Source organism: Schistocerca nitens, chromosome 1 (genome assembly GCF_023898315.1).
Source record: "Schistocerca nitens isolate TAMUIC-IGC-003100 chromosome 1, iqSchNite1.1, whole genome shotgun sequence".
Taxonomy (NCBI): domain Eukaryota; kingdom Metazoa; phylum Arthropoda; class Insecta; order Orthoptera; family Acrididae; genus Schistocerca; species Schistocerca nitens.
Genome location: NC_064614.1, coordinates 110,284,214 through 110,304,138, shown reverse-complemented (window position 1 = coordinate 110,304,138; position 19,925 = coordinate 110,284,214). Strand labels below are relative to the sequence as shown.

General features: G+C 44.6%; 1 protein-coding gene across 1 annotated transcript in view; it reads right to left on the bottom strand.

Moving 5' to 3' along the window:
• The window catches only part of LOC126253606 (RNA-binding protein Musashi homolog Rbp6), a 1,376,810-nt gene that overhangs the window by 19,479 nt on the left and 1,337,406 nt on the right, over nucleotides 1–19,925 (bottom strand). The window contains exons 13-14 of the mRNA XM_049955272.1: nucleotides 19,378–19,583; nucleotides 10,274–10,369 (exon numbers count right to left, since the gene is read on the bottom strand). Of these exons, the coding sequence (XP_049811229.1) occupies nucleotides 10,328–10,369; nucleotides 19,378–19,583 (248 nt within the window). The 3' untranslated portion in view covers nucleotides 10,274–10,327. The remainder of the gene's footprint in view (nucleotides 1–10,273; nucleotides 10,370–19,377; nucleotides 19,584–19,925) is intronic.

Genomic DNA, 19,925 nt, shown 5'->3' with positions numbered 1-19,925 from the left:
CAAGGTCGTGTGTGGACATCTCAGGCTGTAAGCTGCGCGGCGTGATTTTTGTCGAGAGTGCGGCACTGCATCACTTCACTGGCTGACCGATGGACAGGTCGTAAGGCGTTTAAGTGTCTTGCATTGCATCATTAACCTCCAAAGTTGCATGATCTCACAGTATATGTCTTTTTACGTGGTGTTTTGTAAAGGACTCCAAGTACAAGGAACATGGAAACATCAAAAACACAACACTTTAACATGCCTAATACGTTACGGGAAGCCGTTGGCATTAAAAACAGCTGCCAGTCGTCTCGGAATCGTTAAGTACAAGCCCTGAATGGCTTTCAACGGCATCGCACACCATTACTTCTGCAAAATACTGACAATTTCACGTAATGATAATGAAGGTTGATAGTGACCTCACAACCTTCTCTCCAAAGTAGACCGCAAAGGCTCAATAATATCGAGATCCGGTGACTGTGGTCGCCAGGGGAGATGTGATAATGCATGCTCGCTCTCAGAGACCAGTCCTGGATGATATGAGCTGTTTGAACAAAGGGCTCTGTCGTCTTGGAACACAGCATCTTCAATGGGAAACAAACGCTGCATCGTGATATGGAGCTGATCAGCCAAAAAGGTCGCGTAATCCTTCGAATTAATGTAGTTTGCAAAGAAGCCATGGAGTCCCTGGAACACCACAATATGGCTGCCCAGATCATCACCGAATCCCTGCCATGTTTCACTCTTCGGATGAAAACTCAGGCAGATGTTGGAAACTGTGAACCAAGACTCATCTGACCACATGCCATTCTTTCATTGCTACATAGTCAAGGTTTTATGCCTTCGAAACCATGTTTTCCTGCTACGGATATTTTCATCACTGAGAGTGGTTTCAGAATTTCAGGTCGCCCTGCAATTCCCTGCTTATGGAGCATCCTTCGTGTCCTTTGGTGCTGACAGGGTTCTCGAGTGCGACATTCAGTTCTGCAGTGACCATTTGAAGCTTTCGTTCTCTTATTTTTCGTCACAATTCTCTTTAGTAACCAACCGTGCCGCTTTCCCCTTACGCGGTATAAATATTCGATACGATGCCTTTTGAAGCGCCAAACACTTCAGCTGTCTTGGTTACAGAAGCACCCACCATAAGAGAACCAACAATTTGGGCATTTTCGAATGCACAGAGCTCCGAGGTAAAGCACTACACAGAACATTATTATGACCACGACTGACCGAGCGAGATCGTACAGTGGTTAGCACACTGGACTCGTATTCGGGAGGACGACGGTTCAAACCTGCGTCCAGTCATTCTTATTTAGCTTTTCCGTTATTTCCCTAAATCGCTTCAGGCAAATACCGGGATGGTTCCTTAGGGCACGGCCGAATTTCTTCCCCATCGTTCGCTAATCCGATGGGACCGATGACTTAGCTGTTTGGTACTCTCCCCCAAATCAACCAACCAATCAACCATGACTGACATTTTCAACGTACTGAAGACGTTGCACAGGTGTCTTTAGTTGTCAAATGCAACAGTGTCTAGCATCTGTATTCATGTGCAGGCATGCATTTCTCACGGTGTTTCCATATTTTTATCCATCTCCTGTATTTGCATTCACTACGAACAACATTGGACGCTGCATAGCAACAGCAGTGAAAGCTTTAACCCCAGACTTGCTCGCAAAAGTACGGGTCGAGTTTGCATATCGTCATTTCCTCTGGATCACTAAAGTCAACAACAGGCCCCTTCATACCTTGTCTCAGATAGCACCAGTAGATCGCAAACGACAAAAGCCGACAATGTGTAGGGTACGCAACGAAACAATACCTAGAAATTCTCCACTCGTCAAAATCCTTTCTGAACACCTGTAAACCAGGTAAATGTAGAACGGCTAGAAAGGCTGTACGGATAGCTAAGTGAAAACTGTTTGCAGGTCAAATTCTGTAGAATCAGATTGACCCAACCAGTAGCAAGAAAACTCTGGAACAGCCTCAACGGCATTATAACGAGATATGCGGTGTGGTTTTGTACATAGTTTAGAATGTGGCTGTGGTGCAATGGAGGAAACTGTACAACACATTATTAGCGAGTGCCCAATTGGAAGATTTCAAGTGCCCTAGAATGATTTAATAAAGGTCTCTTCAAAGGTAATTATAGGGCTAAGTTCCCTAGACATAACAGTTCTTGAGGAACTGGTATATCAATATCTCAGTATATGTTCACTCCGAATTACTTTATACTCGTTTTTTTAATACACTCCTGGAAATGGAAAAAAGAACACATTGACACCGGTGTGTCAGACCCACCATACTTGCTCCGGACACTGCGAGAGGGCTGTACAAGCAATGATCACACGCACGGCACAGCGGACACACCAGCAACCGCGGTGTTGGCCGTCGAATGGCGCTAGCTGCGCAGCATTTGTGCACCGCCGCCGTCAGTGTCAGCCAGTTTGCCGTGGCATACGGAGCTCCATCGCAGTCTTTAACACTGGTAGCATGCCGCGACAGCGTGGACGTGAACCGTATGTGCAGTTGACGGACTTTGAGCGAGGGCGTATAGTGGGCATGCGGGAGGCCGGGTGGACGTACCGCCGAATTGCTCAACACGTGGGGCGTGAGGTCTCCACAGTACATCGATGTTGTCGCCAGTGGTCGGCGGAAGGTGCACGTGCCCGTCGACCTGGGACCGGACCGCAGCGACGCACGGATGCACGCCAAGACCGTAGGATCCTACGCAGTGCCGTAGCGGACCGCACCGCCACTTCCCAGCAAATTAGGGACACTGTTGCTCCTGGGGTATCGGCGAGGACCATTCGCAACCGTCTCCATGAAGCTGGGCTACGGTCCCGCACACCGTTAGGCCGTCTTCCGCTCACGCCCCAACATCGTGCAGCCCGCCTCCAGTGGTGTCGCGACAGGCGTGAATGGAGGGACGAATGGAGACGTGTCGTCTTCAGCGATGAGAGTCGCTTCTGCCTTGGTGCCAATGATGGTCGTATGCGTGTTTGGCGCCGTGCAGGTGAGCGCCACAATCAGGACTGCATACGACCGAGGCACACAGGGCCAACACCCGGCATCATGGTGTGGGGAGTGATCTCCTACACTGGCCGTACACCACTGGTGATCGTCGAGGGGACACTGAATAGTGCACGGTACATCCAAACCGTCATCGAACCCATCGTTCTACCATTCCTAGACCGGCAAGGGAACTTGCTGTTCCAACAGGACAATGCACGTCCGCATGTATCCCGTGCCACCCAACGTGCTCTAGAAGGTGTAAGTCAACTACCCTGGCCAGCAAGATCTCCGGATCTGTCCCCCATTGAGCATGTTTGGGACTGGATGAAGCGTCGTCTCACGCGGTCTGCACGTCCAGCACGACCGCTGGTCCAACTGAGGCGCCAGGTGGAAATGGCATGGCAAGCCGTTCCACAGGACTACATCCAGCATCTCTACGATCGTCTCCATGGGAGAATAGCAGCCTGCATTGCTGCGAAAGGTGGATATACACTGTACTAGTGCCGACATTGTGCATGCTCTGTTGCCTGTGTCTATGTGCCTGTGGTTCTGTCAGTGTGATCATGTGATGTATCTGACCCCAGGAATGTGTCAATAAAGTTTCCCCTTCCTGGGACAATGAATTCACGGTGTTCTTATTTCAATTTCCAGGAGTGTATTTTCGAAAGTTTCCTTTACTTGTAATATTCCTGTTTTACATGTGTCAAGCATTTGCTGTTGTTTTCCCAGAAGCTATATAAATAAATAATTATTACCCAGCAAAGCAAACCGAGGACCTGGCACCATTTCGTTTAGTGGGTAGTGAATGAAAGGAGGAAAGAAGTGTCAGAATACACTTCGGCAGTGTAAGAAGTAAGCTGCCACGCGCGCTACACGTCTGTACGCCTATGAGCTACGTAGCGCTACAAATAAACACTGACTACCACTTGTGTTGGAGGATACTACTTGTACACTGTCACTTCGACAGCACTTACAGTGTAAGAATCACTTCTTTGTCTGAACAAACCACTGGCGGCACTAATTCTGATTCTTCGTTGTTCCATATGACTGTAACCTAATGTGATTGTTTTTGGCACCATTTCGTTTAGTGGGTAGTGAATGAAAGGAGGAAAGAAGTGTCAGAATACACTTCGGCAGTGTAAGAAGTAAGCTGCCACGCGCGCTACACGTCTGTACGCCTATGAGCTACGTAGCGCTACAAATAAACACTGACTACCACTTGTGTTGGAGGGTACTACTTGTACACTGTCACTTCGACAGCACTTACAGTGTAAGAATCACTTCTTTGTCTGAACAAACCACTGGCGGCACTAATTCTGATTCTTCGTTGTTCCATATGACTGTAACCTAATGTGATTGTTTTTGGCACCATTTCGTTTAGTGGGTAGTGAATGAAAGGAGGAAAGAAGTGTCAGAATACACTTCGGCAGTGTAAGAAGTAAGCTGCCACGCGCGCTACACGTCTGTACGCCTATGAGCTACGTAGCGCTACAAATAAACACTGACTACCACTTGTGTTGGAGGGTACTACTTGTACACTGTCACTTCGACAGCACTTACAGTGTAAGAATCACTTCTTTGTCTGAACAAACCACTGGCGGCACTAATTCTGATTCTTCGTTGTTCCATATGACTGTAACCTAATGTGATTGTTTTTAACTACATTGATTACAAACTTTAGAATCACTGCTCATAGCAGGACTGAATGTTTCCCGGTTCCATTTCGGGCAGATAATACGATAAGGAAAGAATGTAAGTGGAACAGAGACGAATAGAGATTTATTGTAGCGACAATACGGGTCTCAAATGGGGTAATCAACTGACATAAGCAACATTGAAAAAGTTATGGTCCGAGCGTCTGAGAAAGGGCGGTAACTGATCGATTGGTTGCTTGCTAGTGTCGCGAGCATCTATGGAAAGTAGCTGAACGACGTTGAAGCCACAAATAGGCGGCAAAGTGTAGGACGTCCACACATCATCGCAGAATTTGGAAATCGGAGGCTTGCCAGCAATGTAAAGTAGGACAGTCGGCGCTCTGTGGCCAATCTGAGGACATAATGGAATGCTGGGGCAGGAACAAGTATTTTGGAGGACAGAATTCAGAGAACAATGTTGAGCATGTGGCTCCGTAGCAGATGACTCCCAGGAGTTTCTGTGTTGACCCAACGACACCGACAATTATGATTCCACAGGGCATGGAATCATGGAGCTTGTACCGTGTATAAGTAGAAACGTGTTGCCTGGTCTCATCAATGAAGTTTCTTGTAGCATCAACAACATGGCCTTGACGGGATATGGCGTCATCCGAGCGAACTGCTGTTAGAACCATGTACTGCACGGACACAAGCTGGCGGGGGTAGTATTATGCAGTGGAGGATATTCACGTAGGTTTCCAAGGAGTGCTGGAACAAATTCAAGAGCCTTAACTGTTGTGGACTACGGGAACATTATTGCGGACAATTTACATTCCTTCATGCTTCATGTCTGTTCTAACGGCGATGGCATTTTCTAGCAGAATAACAATGTCAAAAGGCCAGAAGGGAGGTACAGTAGTTTGACGAGCGTGAATCTGAACTCTCGTTGATTTCTTTACCACCGAATTCACCTGTTCAGAGACAGTGGAACACATCTGACATGCTGTCGTGATACACTTCCACTCCCAGAAACCACTGACCAGTAATTTAGGAGAATTGAGTGACATGTCCACTGACATCTGGTATCATATACCTCTGGGAACCTACCAAACACTTGTCGAATCCACACCACGCAAAACTGCTGCTATACAGAATCTCCCAGGAGGAATGATCAACATTCAGGGATACGACAGAAACGATTATTCGAAGCAAAAAAGTGTAGTACTGATGGGCTGTAAATTGCATGCTTTAAGAGCTATGTGCAGGTCCTCATCTTCGATACTGTGAAAGAAACCTCTTCAACTGCAAGCTCTTTGCTTTCCATATTTTGACATGTGGCGGTATAGATCAAAAGAAGAAGAAAATGTCCAGTAAACATGGGTTCTAAAGAGTATATCTTAAGCGCTATGAGCTTTTGTTCCTCCACTACTGGGAAACACATCTCTTCTACTGAACAAATGGTCATAGCTCTTAAGGTAGCATATTAGAGTCCGTGATTGCTATATAGTTTTTTCTTGTTTTGGTACATACCACCTTCCCAAACAATTGTACTCTGTCATCAGATATGCCACAGATCGCTGCCTGACCTGCGTTACAGGGCTGCCCAGCCTCCGACCTACAAGTCTTGTGATGAGACGTGGGTGTCCAACACTTTGTGCCTACTTACGGTTTCAGCATCCTTCAGCCGCTTTCCACAGACGCTCACGACAGTAACAAGCGGAAAGCTGGCCAGCTTGACCATTCAGAGATTCTGAGTCATGAGTGTTCCTCAAGGTTCCATCTTGGGTCCATTGCTTTTTCGTGTGTACATAAATGACCTCTTGTCTGTTACATTGCCAGATGCTAAGTTTGTTTAGTTTGCAGACGATACAAACATTGCAAGAAGTAGCAAGTCAAGTACAGATTTAGACATATCTACTAATCAAATTTTCACTGACATTAATAAATGGTTTAAAGCTAATTCACTGTCATTAACCTTTGAAAAGATCCACTATATGCACTTCAGAATCTATAAGAGATTTTCTTCCAGCATGTGTATAACTTATGAAGATAAGCAGATCGAAGAGCTTAATAGTGTTACATTTTTGGGATTACATCTGGATAATAAATTCAGTTGGGAAGGGCATACCACAGAATTGCTTAAGCGCCTAAACAAGTCTGAATTTGCAGTGAAATGATGTCAGATGTAGTAGATATAAATATAAAAAACTTGCATACTTTGCTTACTTTCATTCTATTATGTCGTATGGGTTCATATTCTGGGGTAACTCATCAAACTGAGCAAAACTTTTTAGGCTGCAAAAACGTGTGATAAGAATCATTTTTTGTGTAAATTCAAGAACATCATGTAGAAACCTGTTCTTGGAACTTTGTTTTCTAACCATTGCTTCTCACAAGGGAACCTCCCCATCGCACCCCCCTCAGATTTAGTTATAAGTTGGCACAGTGGATAGGCCTAGAAAAACTGAACACAGATCAATCGAGAAAACAGGAAGAAGTTGTGTGGAACTATGAAAAAAATAAGCAAAATATACAAACTGAGTAGTCCGTGTGCAAGATAGCCAACATGAAGGACAATTGGAGCTCAGGTGCACCGTGGTCCCGTGATTAGCGTGAGCAGCTACGGAAGGAAAGGTCCTTGGTTCAAGTCTTCCATCGAGTGAAAATTTTAATTTTTTATTTTCAGGCAATTATGTGACGCACGTGCCGTCACCAGTGTCGTATAGAATATATAAGACGTGTTTTCCTGCGGAGGAATTGGTTGACCTATGACCTTGCGATCAAATGTTATCGGTTCGCATTGGAGAGGCACGTCTATTCGTCTACTAATTGCACGGTTTTGCTGTGCGGTCGCAAAACACAGACACTAAACTTATTACAGTGAACAGAGACGTCAATGAACGAACGGACAGATCATAACTTTGCGAAAATAAAGAAAGTAAACTTTTCCCTCGAGGGAAGACTTGAACCAAGGACCTCTCGTTCCGCAGCTGCTCACGCTAACCACGGGACCAGGGCGCTCCTGAGCTTACATTATCCTTGATGTTGCCTATCATGCGCATGGACTACTCAGTTTGTATATTTTGCTTATTTTTTTCATAGTTCCACACAACTTCTTACTGTTTTCTCGATTGATCTGTGTTCAGTTTTTCAAGGCCTATTCATTGTGCCAACTTATAACTAAATCTGAGGGGGGTGTGATGGGGAGCTTTATTCCTTAATGAAATTTTTGTAAGTATTATATCTCTATTTCCAACCAATAGCTCAGTACATATTAACTACACTAGTAATAAGAACAATCTACATAAAGACCTAAAATGACTTACCTTAGTCCAAAAAGGGGTCCAATATTCAGGAACACACAGTTTCAATAAATTGCCAGCAATAATTAAAAACTAGGTTTCAGATAAAGCATGGTTTAAACAGAGTTTGAAAGACTGTTTGATAGGCACCTCCTTCTACTCTATACATGAATATCTTAACAGCGACTGTTAAGCCAGCTTAAGTAACAATGTCTGTTAGATTTTAGTTTTGACAGCACTTGGTCACAACAGTCAAAATTAGATATTTTGTGTATGATAAATTTATTAATAGTGTATGACAATGTTTCATTCTGACAGCGTATTAAGTCTGTAAATATTTTCTGTTCCTGTTTACTATATTTTATTCACCTATTTGGAAAATCTCCTGACATATGATCAGGGTAGCAAGTATTATAATCAAATGTTGTATGTTTTTGTGTTATAATTTCTGACATGTTCCACACCCATGAGAATCATCTCATTTTTGGGGTCTATGGAACGACAAATGAATCTAATCTAATCTAACAATCTGTTCTTTGTCATAATCACTTGGATCGGTCGCTTTGCCCACTTGCAACGCATATCGTCACTAGAATGTTTCCCTATTCGTCTCTGCTTGGCTTATGCACTCTCACTTGCCTGCACAACTACCAGTATCATATAATCTCATGGTGGGCAGAGGTCATAATACACTACTGGCCACGAAGATGACGTGCTACAGACGCGACATTTAACCGACAGGAAGAAGATGCTGTGATATGCAATCATTATCTTTTCAGACCATTCAAACAAGGTTGGCGCCGGTGGCGACACCTACAACTGCTGACACGAGGAACGTTTCCAACCGATTTCTCATACACAGACAGCAGTTGACCGGCGTTGCCTGCTGAAACGTTGTTGCGATGCCCCGTGTAAGGAGGAGAAATGCGTACCATCACGTTTCCGACTTTGTTAAAGGTCGGATTGTAGCCTATCGCGATTGCGGTTTATCGTATCGCGACATTGGTGCTCGCGTTGGTCGAGCTCCAATGACTGTTAGAATATGGAATCGGTGGGTTCAGGAGGGTTATACGGAACGCCGTACTGTATCCCAACGGCCTCGTATCAATAGCAGTCGAGATGACAGGCATCTTATCCGCATGGCTGTAACGGATCGTGCAGCCACGTCTCGATCCCTGAGTCAACAGATGGGGACGTTTGCAAGGCAACAATCATCTGCACGAACAGTTCGACGACGTTTGTAGCAGCATGGACTATCAGCTCGGAGACCATGGCTGCGGTTACCCTTGACGCTGCATCACAGATAGGAGCGCCTGTGACGGTGTGCTCAACGACGAACCTGGGTCCACGAATGGCAAAACGTCATTTTTCCGGATGAATCCAGGTTCTGTTTACAGCATCATGATGGTCGCATCCGTGTTTGGCGACATCGCGGTGAACGCACATTGAAAGCGTGTAATCGTCATCGCCATAGTGGCGTATCACGCGCCATGATGGTATGGGGTGCCATTGGTTACACGTCTCGGTCACCTCTTGTTTGCACTGACGGCACTTGGAACAGTTGACATTACATTTCAGACGTGTTACGACCCGTGGCTCTACCCTTCATTCGATCCCTGCGAAACCCTACATTTCAGCAGGATAATGCACGAGCGCATGTTGCAGGTCCTGTACGGCCCTTTCTGGATACAGAAAATGTTCGACTGCTGCCCTAGCCAGCACATTCTCCAGATCTCTCACCAAATGAAAACGTGTTGTCAACAGCGGCCGGGCAACTGGCTCGTCACAATACGCTAGTCACTACCCTTGATGAACTGTGGTATCGTGTTGAAGCTGCATGGGCAGCTGTACCTGTACAAGCCATCCAAGCTCTGTTTGACTCAATGCTTAGGCGTATCAAGGCCGTTATTACGGCCAGAGGTGGTTGTTCTGGGTACTGATTTCTCAGGATATATGCACCTAAATTGCGTGAAAGTATAATTACTCGTCAGTTCTAGTGTAATATATTTGTCCAATGAATACCCGTTTACCATCTGCATTCTTCTTGGTGTAGCAATTTTAATGGCCAGTAGTGAACTTTGGCTGATGAGTGCATATGCCGTTCCTTGGTAACGTAATCCTCGAAGTGTGCCATCCCAAGTTATCACTACAGTGGGTAAGTACCTTCAGCTTACTTAATATAACATGCCATACGCACCCTAAGGGCACACTGCCGACAGACTTGGCTGAACGACGCAACTGGCTGGTGAGTCACGTGATAGCGCTGACTCACGCTACTGCGCATCGGCCCACCGGCCGCCTTCTTGCTTGGGCGCCACTGTGGGACGCGTCGAGACTTACCTGTAGTGGAGTGGCAGCGGCAGCAGCAGCAGCGGGGAGCATCTACTGCTGGCCTCAGTGGTAGCCGTTGGTGAACGCCGCTGGGATGAGCGGCCCCTGCGAAACGAAGCCATGTGTCAGCTGCGCAACTTCGCCAGCTGTTCAGAGTGTAAGTATATTGGCGACAAAGCTCTCCGTGCAGAAATGTTAGGTGCAAACAGACCGTGGCGGTACCGTATCTGTGTAGAAGCTGTCAGTATTGCGAGTGTTCTCGATTGTAACCTGACCTTTCGGATGACCGGCATCACAGGTGCGGGTGAGTGAAAGCTATGAACATAAACACGTACATATCATACACTTCCGTCAAAGAGGGCATGCACCAAAACTTGCGTGGTTTATATTTATGCTTGTCGTATGAATAGCATATTTCAAGATAAGTAACTTCCAGTCTTAAAACCACTATGTTATGAAATTGCTAGGGATGACAACGGAAAATTCTCAGTACTCCGATCTTGTCAATAACTAATTATGGAACTGAATATTATGACAATGAAACACTTGGTGGTTCTGTTGTTGTCCGTCTTGCTACTGTTTCGTTGTTGTTCCTTGGAATGGTTATTATCCACATACATGGGTAAATTAACAGGCACAGACAATGAACTGACAATGAGTCATATAATCATTTCAGTACAGAAGTATAAGAGTTGGAACAGCAGAATGCTTATAATCAAAGTTGTACTGAAGGATGGTGTCGAACTTCTTATTAGAACCGATTGAAGTATATATCATTAATAATATCAAATAACGTCAGCGTTACGTAAAATCTGGCTTCTGTACATTTTAGTGCAGTAATGTGATCATTGTAAGTAAGTATTGTAAAGTAATTTTCTGTTTGGTGACGTGTAGCTACAGTAGCCGAAGAATTATAATATGTACCTAAGCGTATTGCGCAGGGTGGTTGTAATTAAACTTTCTCTACTTGGACCAGTGTAGACGGAAAACTATTTACTATTTATAGGAGTGAAGTTCAGACTGTGCGCTGCAGGATTTGCGTTGTCAGTAGAGTCATGACTTGCCTTTAGGCTACTGGTGCGGCGACGTAGGGTTGAAACACAAACATTACAGTTGCAGACAGTCAACGCGAGTCGGGACAAGGTGAACAGGGCTTTACTCGTAAAGCTCTTCTATCAAAACAACAGCACGAGTGTTGCTGCTCTTCTCGTGTATCGACGCATTAAAAAAGAAAAAGGACAACGGAAAGGTCCTCTTTTCCGCACCAGGGCTGGAAAACATGATTTAGAAGTTCGAATTAACTGGCGATTTGGAAATTGCTCCTAGGAGAGATCGATGTATAATTGCGCCAACAATTTTTTTAAAAGTTACTGTTCCCATGATTGAGAATGATGGGCGCAGTGTGCGATCATGAAGTAGTGCATGAGCTGTGTCACGACGGCTGAAAATTAGCTGAGCCAACAATCGAAAAGGGCTGCGAACAAATACGAAATGGTTTCTGTACAAATTTTCAGGATGTCTGGAATGCAGATGGTCATCATATTGAACAACGTTTTCAACCTGGAACGTAAACATGGTTCGCAATTATGAAATGTTACTATCTAAAGTGGCAATTAAAATGTGTTTCTTTCAATGGTTTGCTCGCTATTTATCTTTCGCAGGTCCTTGCAAACGTTTGCACAACGTTTCATTCTCCAACGATGACTCGTTTTTCATGGGGCCCCTTCTCAAATAGCGAAATGTTAATCATAAGCAGCCTTTACATTTATATTTTTGTAGTTAGTTTCTTATCACATTTTAAATGGAAAATGTTTAAGATTTCTTTATTTACTTCACATCCATGAGGACCTTATTAGATAGATCAGCACATCGACTTTTTCTTCTGTATTTGGTGATATGTATTTGGTTACTCGATTTATGACTTGTTGATATTCTCACGGAACAAATAGTATACCTGAGCTAATCGAATGTTAATGGAAAAATATTGCAAAATACTTCATGCTCTATTGCCAAAGTATGTCACAGAAATACAGGGTGTTTCAAAATTATCCTTAAAACTTTGATCACATGTATTTCAGAAATCGGGGTACACAGAAAGGTGAGTTTTAAGACACACTGTTCACACAAACCTAAAGTTTTCGTACTTTTTGTTGTTTTTTCTTTCATGTCAATTATTGACGAAAATGGCCACCCCTCCCCTTCCCAGCAGATGGCACAACTAGAATGGTTGATAGAGGGCAAATCTGACACACAGGTCGAGCGTAACTTCCGGACACGTTACAGAAGCACGCCAATCATCGCGTCTGACCATCAGACTGTGGCACAGGCTCAAGTAATCCGGAAGTTTCATAAAGAGGACGAGTTCTATGCGTCAAAGCACGAATAATGGAGATATGGAACGGATGCGACAGGCACTTATTTGTAGGCCAACCAAATCAATGCGTCAAGCGTCTCGACAATTGCATCTACCAATAACCATGATGCAGAGGGAGTTACACAACAGACTGAAGGTGCAGCTGATGCTTGTGCTTCAACGTGACGACAGGCCAAACTACAAAGAATTTTCGTGAGAGATTTTGAGTCTCATCGATGATGACCCAGACTATCTGAGAAAGGTAATGTCCACAAACTGAACTTGATTTCATGTACCGTGAAGATAAATGGACACATGATAGTGTGGTGGGACCGTTTTCCTTTGAGAAGGCGTTAATAACCTCGACTGTTTGTCTGGACATTTAGGAACAGTATGCATATGCACAGGTCGAAGAACTGCAAGTTGATGTCATGCTGCAACTGTATGGTTCCCCTCATCACAGAGCCACGATCGTTAGGAAAGGCTTTGGGCGACACATTTATAGGTAGGGAAGGGGCCCATTTCCTGGCCCCCAGTATCTCCAGACATAATCCCATTAGATTTGTTTCTTTGGGGCTTTGTGAAGGACACCAATGTGGGAACTGCAGGAACTGCGAGCTCGCATGACGGCAGCACGTTAACGATATGCTAGGCCACACATGGGAGGAACTGCAAAATGGTTAGATATCCTGCGTGCTATGGATGTCGCACACACTGAAGTCTCAAAAACGCCTACCAAACCCTTACGTATGTTGCACATTACGCCGCAAACCGCACCATTCTATCAATCCCCATTTCTGACATACACGTGATCAAAGTTGTAAAGATCATTTTGGAAAAACATGTATGGTAAAGATCATACCCTTCTCTCTGGGGCTTGAGGTATTAGTTTATACTTCATGGAAGCCTTCACACATGTTTGACACCTCTCGTATCATTGCCCAAAGTAGACTACAAGTCTCTGTCCCAATTATAGGTTGGCCTCTCGTCAGCGGATAAACTGTATTTCGTGAAAGTGAGGTGTGGATATGCGTAGACGCAACGCACGCTTTGGTGGGCCACTCTCAAGGACTCTGGACCGTGCTCGATTTTCAGGCGTGTTAGTGACATTGCAATTTCCCTCACTGGCTGAAAGGAGCTACCGGGGTAGTTTTCTCCATCACACTCTCTTACTAATTCTCCTACTGAAGCAGTATCATTGCATGTAGAGGGAAGACATATTTTGCTACAGAATGAATTACGCACACGTCCTTGACTTCGGCATCTGCCACCCCTTTTCAGTTAATGCCTTCGCAGTTGGGTACCCAACAGAATAACGCCTCTTTGTCTAGTTTTTGCTGGCGGCTATGGAAGTATTGGGTAATATGGACTGCGTTCTCTGCTTAGTTCTTTACTTACTAATGTTTGTAATTTCATTTACAAAGGAAATTTATTTTTACCATGGTGGATAATCCAGTCAATATAATTTGCTAGTATACATTTAAAGAACCTGAACAACAACGCGAACATCCTTAGAAATGTTTTCCCTTCAATATTCTGTATGATCGTCTCTTATAATTATGCAAAGTTGTAGGAGAAGAAGATCCAAATAAATTTAATTACATAAATACTGCATCACAACAGTGTTGGTAAAGTGCAACGCATTTTAGCATACACACGTGGCTTTGTCTTCGCTAGTATTTTAAAACTAGGAAACACCACGACAGCTGTCTGCCAAGAGAACGTAAGGCATGTGCATTTCCGCCATTTCCTGCAAATTAATGAAAGACAGCACAGAAGTGGTAAATTCGCAGAGAAAGAGCCATATGGATGGGAAACGCCGAAATCTCATGACAAATGACTCCCGAGATGATGAGATGGAATTGCTTATTGTTGGCGAAGAATGAGCTGTGTTGATTGCATGTGACACAGCCCGGCACGCTGTTTTCACTCGTCAGAGATGATCATATCCAACATAAAGACGTGAGAGAATATTAGAATTGTTTCTCGGCCTTTTAAGTGGCTTCCACGCGGGGATTTCAGTTGTGAAATAACACCACATATGCGTCTGCATATTTTGAGAAGGAATGAACAAATTTATGGCGTACTCAGCTTTTGTGATGGGCCTTTCCCTATCCAGGAAGACTGTACGTACTGATCACTGTAACTCGGAAATGTCTACGTCCTGGGATATTCGATAGACATTTCTATCACATCATCACACGCCTTCACATTGCATTACCTCCCACCTGCACACAGAAAATTGGTGAGAATGCTAGGAATCGAATCGTATACTACTCGCTAACGTAGAGCACCAGCTCAGTTTATGGAGTTAAGCCGCCAAGATGGCATTTTGTGGCCTTCTCCAAGATAAAATCTTCTATCAAGCTTGTCAAGTGCTTTCAATGAGTTATTCACATCGGATATAAAGTAAGCTGGAGTGCAATCATATATTTAGATACGAAATCCCAGAACATGCATGAAACACTTAACAAAAATTAAGACCCTCATATAAGACGCTTGAAACTGTCGGTATCAGACATACAGGGGTTAGGAAAAAAATGGCTCATTTCTGATGGTTATTTTGCTACTTAGAGGAAGCGAGTGTGGGGTTGAAAATCAACTAAAGTCTCTCAGTAGAGGAAAGACGACTGGAAGTGATTGGATTTCCACTCGATTCTACATACAGTGTGTGAAAGAACTCGCTCTTCTTGTAACAGGAGACAGTCAAAGGTCGCTGGAGGAACGCAGCATTCCAGGCAATTGGAAAGCTTCACAGGTCTTTCCACTTTTCAAGAATGGTCGTCGAACACGCAGCTGTAGCCTTATAACGTTGAAGTTCTTACACCACCGGCCGAATGAGGCGTTTAATCCGCAGCGTGTGGACCTGACATTCAGGTTATTGTGAGCATCAACCGTAATGTTTATATCAATATTCTCGTGGACGAACAGTTACCCTTTCTTCTATGTCTTCATGATGAGTGTGCTGTGGACACTACCGTTTTTACGCTACCATCTTCCGAAACGACATCAGCCGTGTTTACAGGGCTGCACGCACAGATTCCTAGTCAGACTAACACGCCGATTTAACGCTACTGAGTCAGGTTAACTCAACGATAAATCAATAATTTAATAATATTGTCAAAGAGGAAATAGCTTGAGAATTTCTGCAGACACATTTAAATTTTTTACAAGTTAAAAATGCACCGAATTTTCTGAAAAAGGATATTAGAATTTCGGCTGGAGATAATCCAAGAAAATGGTTCGGAAAAAGCTGGTATAGAGGAAAGGATATGCAAAACGGAAAAGGCATATGCTGTAATTAAAAACATTAGCAACAAAAAAACGCCGGCATAAAAATGAAAAAAATAAGGCATTACAACACAGTAGTGAAACCAGAATGTCCATACGCAAACGAATTACACTATTACACTACAATTCAGATGTGACGATGCCGACCGGTGTTAGGCGAGCAGTGGAAGTTTCATCCGGTGACTTCAGCTTTATATTTTATGGAAAGAACGACCATGAGAGCAGTATTTTATTATTTTTTATTGATTGTGACAATGATTTTATCAGATGGTCTGCCTCATATGCCATGATGTCCATATGGTTTTATAAATGTTAATCCACGTTTCAGATCTGATGATGGGACCTTCAGAGTGCTGAAACCGGTCATCTAATAAACGATTGAAGCTATCGTGGTTTTTCAATTATTTTAAAAACAGAGTGATCGCCCCACGACACACCATGTGTTCACTGCACACTTCAGATGAACTACAAATGCTGGAAAGGCGAATCACTAGAAGAATACTGGGCCCACTGATATCTGTGGAACGCTGTAAACTACGTAGTAAAGACATAAATTATCGAAAAGTTGAAAATATATCAGTAGTAAAGCGGAAAAGAAGACTGTTATTTTTTGGACATTTGTGTCGAGTGCGAGGCAGTAGATTTACCAAAAAGATGTTCAGATATTTGTGGGACGTGAAGTACCAAGAAGTTAGATCCATGAAGTACAAAAGGATTTCGAAAAAAAATATATATATAAAAGCTGAAGAAACAACTGACAGAGACTTAGCGAAAAAAAGTATTGAATACAGATGGATTTCATGGTAGAAAAGTGAAAAAAGCTGATATAAAGTGGTCAGAAGACGGGAAGAAAAATATAGAGAACAAACGAAAGTGTAGTGGAACTATACAGGGTGAAAAGTATTTAAACCGACAAACTCTGGGAGGTTGTAGGGGACATCAAAACAAATAATTTTCCCTAATGTCATTTTTCCTATGAGGGTTATTTAAACCGGTGGAGGTCGTATTACGCTCTTCAGTTGTTAGAGGCCGCATTACGATATTCAGTTGTTAGAGGGCGTATTACGCTCTTCAGTTGTAGGCAACTGCTATCCACCAGTGTACTAGTGCATTGTCTCTGTTTACTAATGAAGCGATACACGAGGAGTGAGTACACTGATATGGTTGGTGCGTAATACGTAGTGCACCACAACGGACGAGCTGCACAGCACGTTTATCAACAACAATATCCTAATCGCCGTATCCTGCATCATACAACTTTTGCTGCTGTGTACCAACGTCTGCGTGAGACCGGGTCATTTAGCATATTACCTGGACAGGGACGCCGTCGCACGGTAAGAACGCTGGAAGCTGTCTTGCAGCATGCGGAGCGGGATCCTTCAATCAGCACTCGTGCAATTGCACGTAACATGGGGACGAATCAGTCGAATGTAAGAACAGTCCTTCGAGAGCAATTGTTTCGTCCATTTCACTTACAGCGTGTCCACAACCTGGAACCAATTGATTATCCACCCAGAGCACAGTTTTCGCAGTGGTAACTGAAACAGTGTGAAATGCATCCTACATTTCCATCCTCTGTGTTGTTTACCGATTAAGCAACGTTCGGGCGTGATGGAGTCTTCAACATGCACAATTCTCATGTTTGGAGTGAGGATGACCCACATGCCACAGTTAGTAGCTCTCATCAAGTGCGGTTTTTCTTTAATGTGTGGGTCGGTGTTGTTGGGGACTGTTTAATTGGGCCGTATCTGCTACCTAGGCCATTAAATGGCAGGCACTATTACAATTTTCTCGCCAGAGCATTGCCAAAATTGCTGGAAGACGTCCCGCTCCCTACAAGACAACGCATGTGGTTCCAACATGACGGGGCGCCGGCACATTTCAGTCGTCGTGTGCGTCGACTCCAGGATCGACGGTTCCCAGAAACGTGGATTGGCAGAGGTGGTCCTGTACCATGGTCTGCTCGATCACCAGATATGTCTCCTCTGGACTTTTTTGTGTGGGGAGAGATGCGCAACCTTGTTTACGCAAACCCTGTTGCATCAGAAGAGGATCTGGTTGCCCGGATAGTAGCAGCAGCAGGAACAATTCTGGATACTCCTGGGGTTTTTGCCCGTGTCAGACAGAAGATGAGCCGACGGTGTAACCTTTGTTTACGTGTCAACGGAGGCATTTTTGAAAATCTACTGTAATTGAAATTGGGTTGTGTTAAGGCAGGGCTTCCCAACCTTTCAGTCGAAAATCCATGGCGGACCCCTAGTCAGTCAAGAGCACAGTAACTTTAAATTACAGAGCGAAACCAATGTTCCCAATAACCCCCTCCCCCCCCCCCCCCGAAGTATCAATAGTATCAATAGTCTTTGGTTTAGAGATGAATGAAAACAACTTGAAGGTCAAAAATCTACTTATGAAATAGGTAGTGCACTGACAAAGCAAGTTTAACATTTAATGATGCCTGGGACCGCATACGTGCCAGCGAGCACTGTGATTGGTTGACAAAGCTCGCTCCGCGCATGCGTCAAAGGTTTCAGCGCATCTACCGACGTGAGCCGGGGCACAAACGACCCCCGTATTGTTGCGAAACGGTCGATCAGAGAAGCCTTATTCTTCGGCACTAAACCGTGTATGCGTTCTCACTTAGGAACCGCAAAGGCTGGTTGGGAATACGACCTGAAGTACGAAAAAAATAGTGATGAGTTTGATTTTCACATTTTTATTGAATAATTTTACTCATTATTTTACACGATTTGGTGAAGGGCGACCGCGCACCCCCTAGAAAGAGCCGGCGGACCCCTAAGGGGTCCGCGGATCACACATTGGGAAACCCTGTGTTAAGGTGTCTCTTGGTCATAAAAAATTGGAAAAGTGTTTGTTGGTTTACTTAATTTGCCGCCAGAGAAATCTTTCTCTATCGGTTTAAATATTCCTCATAGGGAAAAATTACATTAGGGAAAAATATTTGTTTTGATGTCCCCTACAACCTCCCAGAGTTTGTCGGTTTAAATACTTTTCACCCTGTAAATGAGGAATTGAAATTGAGTCCTCGTCCTTAGTTGACCCATTCGAGAAGAAAAAAAAATTTCAATGCAAGAGGCAGTGTTGCACGGTGTAAGTATAATGTCTTGTGGAGGTGACTGAATGTTTGTTCTTGGTGCTTAATATCTAGCCACTGCGACTTGTATTCGAAACAACATTAAAGAGTTTGTTACCCTTCTCCAGGATCTCAGCAATGGTTGGGACTGTTTGTTTGGAAGTAACGGTACACGACCCAATTTGCCAGTTTTAATGAGATTACTGCAGCGACTTCAAGAGTACTTGGCGTGAAAAGTTGCTCCGTGGTGTAGTATTTGGGAGGTCACCTTACGTCCCCAATCCCTGTGTTACCGTAAATGAAAGTGACTTGGCGTTAACGGCGGCTGGGAAGGCTGGTGAGCAGGCTGGCCGCTGCGGCGACCGCGCGAGTACTTACGGCGATGGCCGGGAAGCCGGACGGCTGTGGGCTAGCGGCCTGCACGTATCCGTCGCTGGAGCTGTACATGTCGATGGGTCCAGGGCTGTTGGCGGGCGGGAAGGGCGCGGGCCGCGAGCCCTGGTGCGCATGCGCGGCGTGAGGCGACGCCGGAGGGCCGAAGCCCTGCGCCGCAGCCGCCGCCGCGGCCTGGTAGTTGTTCATGACTGCGGACACAGACGGCGCGCCTTAAGGCTCAGCAGTGACTTACACACACACACACACATACAGAGCAAGGCCGCGTAGCCACTACGCCATCTCTAGAACTCTCAATAAAATACACTACTGGCCATTAAAATTGCTACACCACGAACATGACGTGCTACAGACGCGAAATTTAACCGACAGGAAGAAGATGCTGCGATATGCAAATGATTAGCTTTTCAGGTCATCCACACAAGGTTGGCGCCGGTGGCGACACCTACAACGTGCTGACACGAGGAAAGTTTCCAACCAATTTCTCATACACAAACAGCAGTTTACCGGCGTTGCCCAGTGAAATGTTGTTG